The sequence below is a fragment of a genome, unplaced genomic scaffold, assembly GCF_019419815.1.
Source record: "Pyrus x bretschneideri cultivar Hongxiangsu unplaced genomic scaffold, Pyrus_bretschneideri_v1 Contig3, whole genome shotgun sequence".
NCBI classification, from domain to species: Eukaryota; Viridiplantae; Streptophyta; class Magnoliopsida; order Rosales; family Rosaceae; genus Pyrus; species Pyrus x bretschneideri.
In genome coordinates, this window is record NW_025999612.1 from 9,753,918 (window position 1) to 9,761,347 (window position 7,430).

The 7,430-nt window shown below is 37.1% G+C and overlaps 2 protein-coding genes across 2 annotated transcripts in view; both read left to right on the forward strand.

The window, feature by feature from the left end:
- The window catches only part of LOC103953019 (serine/threonine-protein kinase ATM), a 28,150-nt gene extending 26,752 nt beyond the window's left edge, over positions 1-1,398 (forward strand). The window contains exons 76-79 of the mRNA XM_048589291.1: positions 83-217; positions 305-370; positions 485-628; positions 785-1,398. Of these exons, the coding sequence (XP_048445248.1) occupies positions 83-217; positions 305-370; positions 485-628; positions 785-862 (423 nt within the window). The 3' untranslated portion in view covers positions 863-1,398. The remainder of the gene's footprint in view (positions 1-82; positions 218-304; positions 371-484; positions 629-784) is intronic.
- Positions 1,399-4,553: 3,155 nt separating this feature from the next.
- On the forward strand, positions 4,554-6,869 carry LOC103953026 (probable inactive poly [ADP-ribose] polymerase SRO5). The gene is made up of 5 exons (XM_048589940.1): positions 4,554-5,154; positions 5,269-5,510; positions 5,599-5,735; positions 5,837-5,932; positions 6,486-6,869. Exons 1-5 carry the CDS (start codon positions 4,604-4,606, stop codon positions 6,549-6,551), a joined length of 1,092 nt encoding a protein of 363 aa, XP_048445897.1. The 5' UTR covers positions 4,554-4,603; the 3' UTR covers positions 6,552-6,869.
- Positions 6,870-7,430: the final 561 nt, after the last annotated feature.

The following is a 7,430-nucleotide window of genomic DNA, read 5'->3' on the forward strand; positions in this document are numbered from 1 at the left end:
TTTTTTCCCTGCTAAGCTTGTTTGCCTAGTTTACTGAATTTTGTATGGTTCGATGTTCTTATTATAAAATTAATGTTTACAGGTTCCATTCCGACTTACAAGGGACATCATCGATGGCATGGGTGTGACTGGAGTGGAAGGGGTTTTCAGAAGATGCTGTGAAGAAACTCTTTCTGTTATGAGGACAAATAAAGAAGCACTACTGACCATCGTTGAAGTATGTTACCTGAGTCAACTTCTCTAATTAATAAACGAAACCCGCAACTTCTTGCTTCTCTCGATATCTGATTGGATTTCTATGCAGGTTTTTATCCATGATCCACTTTATAAGTGGGCTTTATCACCTTTGAAAGCTTTGCAGCGTCAGAAGGTAATGAAACTTGGTATACATTTATTCGTTGTTTCACCTGTAGTAGCTGTTCAAACCACCCCATCCCAGTATACGTTTATTCTTACACTGCATACATTTCTTTGTCTTGGTTAGGAAACGGATGACGACTTAAACTTAAGCTTTGAAGGCTCGCAAGATGAATATGAAGGTAACAAGGATGCTGCACGTGCGCTGATGCGTGTAAAACAAAAACTCGATGGATATGAAGAAGGGGAAATGCGAAGCATACATGGACAGGTAGTTCTCGTGCGCTGCAGTTTCATCGATGTACCTATAATATTGAAACAAGCAGCACCAATGAACATCTTATCATTATATCCCGTTTTCATAATATTTAGTTGAAAATACATCTCAGCTTCGGATATCTGTATTAAGAGAAATCTGAGTTTGCAGGTTCAACAACTTATACAAGATGCGATTGATCCCGAGCGTCTATGTCAACTGTTTCCTGGATGGGGAGCATGGTTATGATGAATTCCTTCGTCATCTTAGTCCCGAAAACTTCGAATCATCTCTGTACAGGCGGCTTTTGGAGGTATCAAGTTTTTTGAGCATTTTTTTTCTTTTTGTATATATACCCGAGTCAGCTGTAGCGGGTGTAGGTCCATGTATAGTTCCATGGACTCCGATGTAGGGGCCTACGGCTGCTGGTTGCACCAGGTCAACTAGCCATGTGTCCCCATTTTCTGTGCTCGAAATGTCTCGAAATGTAGGAGAAAAGCTTGGTTGTACCCGTCACACGATGCGAGAGAGAGCTAAAGGGTATGGAAACTTGGAATACATACGAGTTTTTTCTGGAATAGTGCAAAAGCTGCCTATCTAGTGCAAGGCAAGAACAACTTAAGTATGTTTACTTACATAGCATAAGACACATCGTCATGTGTTGTTCCGTTTCAATAAATTAAAAACATAAAAACGTCTTTGTTTCATTATTACAAGACACTGTAACAATATATTCGTGTCATGCAAGTTGTTCTCGTTTCGAAGAAAAAGACTATTTTTGTTTACTTTCTCCTCCAAGTCAAAAGTAACATTCCCCCTTTGGACGTACTAGTGTCTTTGCTTTGCTAGTTCTACCAGAAGCTCAATTATTTGATGTAGTAAATTTCGACGCGTAACATCTTCCAACAGAGGTCAATGGCACAAGGCATGGGGATTGTTTGACTTTTATCTCTTATGGTGCGTTGACCCAAAAAGTCGTCGAAGAAAGTGCCAGCTAGGCGGATTTAGGAGTGTAGTGAGTACCAACGTCTGGTGGTTCAGCTCAAATCCTTGTTCTTCGACCCACAGAGACGAGGACCTTTATGCCCATAGCTTCAGCTTCTGTCTATCTTTCAGTTAGACAACAGAGTCTCATGTTTGGTTAGGGTCTGTTTGGGAGTGATTTACTGAGAGCGTTAGAAACATACTTAAATTGTCTGTTTGGATGAGGAAATTTAAGAATATTAAGAAACTTTTAAAATGAAGGAAATTGAAATGATATAATTATACTATCTAGAATTTATGAATTTTTTTTATTTGGTTAATCTAAAAAAAGAAAAAACAATGAATTTAAATATAGAATTTTTATTTTTAAACTTTTGCTGAGAAATTAAGAAATGATACATATTTACATAATTTTTAAATTGAAATTGGAGGTTTCAAATTCTAAGTTTTTTATTTTTATTTAATTTTTTTATTCCAGGAGGAAATTCTAAATTTTTATGTTTATGAATCCAAATAAGGGAATTGATGTATGTCAATTTATAAATTTTGACTTTTGTCAAAATCTCAAATTTATTTCTCTCATCCAAACATAGTGTAAGTTTTTAAATGAGAGTAAAATCATTGACAAGCAAATGAAATGAGACGCGTGTTTTCTATAAAAGTGATTATTTCAGTGAAACACAGTGATTACTGACTTTAATAAAAAAAAAATTAAAAACCAACAGTCAAAGGAGCTTTAAGGGAGTGATTTTTGACACTGAAAATCCTTAAATGGTCGTTTTATGCTTCTGGAACTGCAACTACTAGTGTTTTTGTACATCATGATCTGGTGAAGTTTATGACATGGAATGAGGATCCTAAAATCGTGTTTGTTCATCTTATATCGTGCGGTCAGAAATCATTTTAAATACTTTTTATTTAAAATTAAATATAAATAGAACCTGACGAAAACTGATCGCACGAGATATGAACGGTCACGATTTGAGAATTCCCAAGATCTTCACAAAGAGGATCTGAAGAGAACCATTCTGGTATGACCTGACCCAAACACCGCAGATATTATAAAAAAACTGTGACTCCCCTCCCCATGTAATCCGAATCCTTACAAATTTCTTGGTTATATTGTATTTCCCTCGAGGAATTGGCATATCTGGCGATTCGCGCAAAGGAGGGGACCCTGCAGAAAGTGGAGGCACCCCTTCACAGTTGAGTTTATCCAAGCTCTCCTGCGGACGTAGTTCCCTTTGTCTGCCATCACACGCATATCACCATACAAACAACATGCAGAAAACTATGAACAACATCAGCCTATGGGATGAATCCAACTTACACCATCAAAACCAAAACAACAAGATCATTCGGACACTTAATCCAAATCTTTTAGCACGCAGAGTCAGTCGCACGTAATCAAAATCTATTCAATTCAACATGTTGCAGGTTTAAACTTTCACTCGTAGTTCGGCCATAAATTAAATTAAAAAATAAATAAATTATTCTTAACATATTTTTTAGGAAACTTTAACGAAAAGATTCCGGTACTGTTTACTTTAACGAAAAATCATATTTTACACTAAAAAGTCAATTATGGTACTATTCACTTTACCCTTTATTTTGTCCTTATCGTTAAAACTTAAAATTTTCAAATCATTTTTATTAGTTTTCCTTATTTTTTATACCACATTCTTATTATCTCTTTTAATAAAAAAATGTCTCACATTTATTGATTGGTCCTACTTTATTATAAAGTTGTCACTAATGTAATATAAGAAAATATGCTAAGAATAGTTTTCATATGCACCAACAAAAAACAAGTGATAAACACTAAGTGGTACCACTACAAGATGGTCTAGTGGTTTGGACGAATTTTAAATTTGTACTCCACACGGCACATTCTGCATTAAATTTTTTGTGATGGCAAATCACACAAGAATGACAAAAAAAAGACTATAATTTTCCAAAAAAATTAACTGCACCGACAAAATCACAAGCTGATTCAATTTTCAATAAAATAAAATAAAAAACAAGTCCAGCGGCACGAAGAATAACAAAAGATACGTGCGCAAAATCATTTCCCAATATTAAATTTAAGATATATGTTTGGATAACCATAACCTCCCATCCAATTCCCTGACCGACCAATCCCCTCAAATTCCCTCATATCCCAATGAAGCCCTTCCCACGCAGAAAGCCCAAGATATTTCCAAGGGCGTTATAGTAATTCCATCAGATCAAAATCCACATGTCACATTTCCGCTTTCGGATAAACCGCCTTAAACAGAAAACAAATCAGCCCGTTCCACCTCGCGGAGCCCCGAGAAATGGTCGCTTATAAAAACGGCTGGCATCCAAAACCAATGGCGGCCGCACCCACCGCCTTTTTTGTGCTATCAGTTTTTCAATTCCTTCTTCTTCTTCTTCTCCTCCATTCCTCCTTCCCCAAGCAATCCAAAACGCAGTTTCCATTTAAATCCCAACCCAGAAAACCAAAATCCAAAGCCACCAAATCCCCCAAATCCTGAGTTCTATGAACCCCTTCTTCCCACCTCTCTCAAATTCTCAGAAACTCCCATTGTTTCTTTCCGGGTTTTTCTTCTAGTTCTTGAATCTCAAAACTTTACACGAAATCTCTGGTAAAATCATCCCAAAACTTCCCAGAAATGTATTCGTTTTGGTACTTTTTGGTTGTTTAGTTTGTTTGTCTTCTTGGCGTTCTGAAAAATCTACCAACTCTTCTTCTTTCATTTCATCTTTTGTTTTGGATCCGATTCTTTTCATCCAACGCTTTCTGGGTCCGATCGGAATCCAATGCTTATCTGATTCGTTATTCTTTTTGCTCAACCCCCACGAAATCCGATTCGTTATTCTTTTTGCTCAACCCCCACGAAAGTCCTATACATGAACACCCTTTAGATTTTAATTAAGATTCTGTTTTGTTTTCTTCAGACTGTAAAAATCACAGTAGGTTTTAATTTAGTTGTTGTGATTTTCTTCTGGGTTTTGATTGCAATGGAGTACAGAAATGATTATCCAAATCTTTCTTCTGGAAATTCATCGGATTATGAACGTAGCGACCAATTCTCCGATTCGGGAAATTCATCGGAAGACGACTCTGCCTCAGAGACCGTCCAGTCGTCGATCTCCGACTCTGAAAGCGTCGCCGATTCGGGTTCTTCGAGTTCCGGTAATCAATCTCGGCCGTTCGGTGATGGGTTGGTCCCACTTTTCGACGGAGACAGAGTTCACGACCTCATCAAGCAGCGGTTCCTTTCGAGTTTGGGATTGCTTGGGGCTCAAGCAAGTGTGGTGGCCGTTCGCAGGAACTCCTACTCGAGCCTTGTGGGCCAAGCAAGGCTGCGTTCCTTTCAAATTTACTTGAAAGCGGTGGAGGAGAAGTGCGGAGGAAATCCCAACGTGAAGTACGCTTGGTACGCGCCTTCTTCGAAAGACGAGATTTCGAATATCATCTGCCATGGTTTCGGCAACTTTGAGCAGCCTCAGAGAGATGGGGTATTCGGCAATGGTGTTTATCTTGCTTCTGATGATTCTCCTATGCAATGGTAGGTCACGTTTTCGACTTCGAATTTGAATTACTACTTCAAAATGCGTATGCATTTTTGCACATTCGTCTACGTTTTCGACATTTGGTTGACAAATTTGATTTGTTCGTTTAGTGTGGAAAGCTTGAACGTTGACGAAGACGGTCTACGACATCTCCTGCTCTGCCGTGTGATACTGGGGAGGCCGGAGATTGTGTGTCCCGGTTCTAAACAGCATCATCCGAGCTCCGAACAGTTCGATTCCGGCATCGACAGCATCTTTGCTCCCAAGAAGTACATAATTTGGAGTACGCACATGAACACTCACATCCTACCGGAGTATGTCATCAGCTTCAGAGCTCCTAATTGCTTGAAAGGTAATGCAATTTCCCCAACCTTTTTGTTTCTGAATAATTGTTCATCTTCTGAGTTCAAACTAATTAACATTTTGTTTCGATGGTGTAGAATTTCTGAAGGTTCAAGAACCAATCAAGAAACCGACTTCGCCGTGGATGCCGTTTCCGGCGCTAATCAGCGTGCTTTCGAAGTTCTTGCCTCCACCTTCCATTGCCATGATCAGCAAGCATTACAAAGATCACAGAGTAAGTATTACTGCTTTCTGCATTGAAGTTTCAAGATTTTGTATCCTTTTTTTCTTGTAATTATTCTCCATTTTTTTAACTTTTTTAATTTTATTTTTCAGGAGAATGTGATTACAAGGCAGCAACTAATACAAAAAGTGAGACAAATTGCTGGGGACAAGTTACTGGCTTCAATTATCAAATCTTTCAGAGCCAAGGTTTGAATTTTTTTTTTTTTTTGTATTTACTTAATTTATTTATTTATTAATACTTGGTTATTGCTTCTAATAACATGCATGACATCTATTTTTTGCAATATTGTATTTATTGGCATAATATATAATTTTGCAATATTGGTATGACTTGTCAAACCTAAAGGAATTAATTATTATCTTCAATTTGGCAACATCGTTGGCTACTTGGTAACCAAGGCAAAGACTTCTTCCTATATTTGGGAGTTTTCTTGGAGTAGTTTCTATTGCCATAAAAAGGCCTTATACACACCAATTTTGTTTTTGCCAACTCTCCTACATGAATTGTGTCCACACAATCACACGTCTGTTTTAGTTATCTTATAATTTTATGGGTCTCACGTTATGCGAGACAATTCACACGTTCAGTCTTTAGTTTTGACAAGTAACATCTCGTTAATATTTATCCGATTTTGATATTTTTTTTAGTATTCAATTGTTTTCTTTCATCCTCCTACTTATCACCATGTTTTACATCATTTGTATAGAACAATAAGATTTGTAAATTTTGTGTGTGCAGCAAATCAAAACATTGCAAACTAAAGGGATGCCCCAAGCGGAGGCAGCACTAAGATGGACGGTGTAGATTCACCAGTTTTCTTTCGATGATGACGATGATTAAGGAGTGAACAGAAGGGATTAATACGGTGCGGATCAAATTGACATAATATACCCACAAGTGAGGGGATCCATCAGAGATTCCTCAAGGGCTTGTCTGTAATTTCAATGAGTTTAGGGTTCTTACTTAAAGTCAATAGTCCTTTATACCTAATGTTCTTCTCTCTTTTTTTTTTTCCTTTTTTTTTTTTTTTTCTAATTTTCTGCTAATCATACAACGGATCTTGTACTGGTTCGAAACTTCGAATGGTATTGTCCAGAATTAAGGGCTGAGATTTCAGGATTATATTCGTTCTTTTTTTATTTTATTTTTATTTTTATATGAAATATTCTTTGATATCATTGTTGGAAGAATATGTGCATGCCTACTTTTCTATCGCAAGAATTATTGTTAGCTTAATTCTTCAAGTAGAAGGATTCGAAATATTTCGTGGTGGCCAAGATTCCTCCATCTAATAGTCATGGTTCTTCTTGTTGACATGTAGTAGCAGCTGAGATTTTGGATTTGTTCACATTCCACGGGTCGTGGAGTATATTGGTAACAGCAAAATTAGGTTATATTGATACATGAAATCAGGTCATTTTGTATGAACTTATATTTGATTATAAATCACACAAACGCACAAAAACACCATGATGTATCGTGTTTCATTTTGCCTTGGGCTTACTTCCACTATTCCATGTTGGTGTAGTTTTCGCTTCTACCATGTAAATGTAAGTTACATTATACAAGGAGGCTTGTTGTAAAGTGCCTAGGGTTTAGAAAGAGAGTTCCTCCCTATGAGGGTGGGGGATCGTTTTTATAGGATTAAGGTTTCCTTGTCCTTTTACATAGTCAATGAACTAA

Bases quoted from the DNA above. Each gene is read 5' to 3' on its own strand.
- LOC103953026 (XM_048589940.1), top strand. From the start codon at position 4,604: ATGGAGTACAGAAATGATTATCCAAATCTTTCTTCTGGAAATTCATCG. The intron at 5,155-5,268 runs GTAGGTCACGTT...TTGTTCGTTTAG, and splicing joins GATGATTCTCCTATGCAATG to TGTGGAAAGCTTGAACGTTG. The intron at 5,511-5,598 runs GTAATGCAATTT...TCGATGGTGTAG, and splicing joins AGCTCCTAATTGCTTGAAAG to AATTTCTGAAGGTTCAAGAA.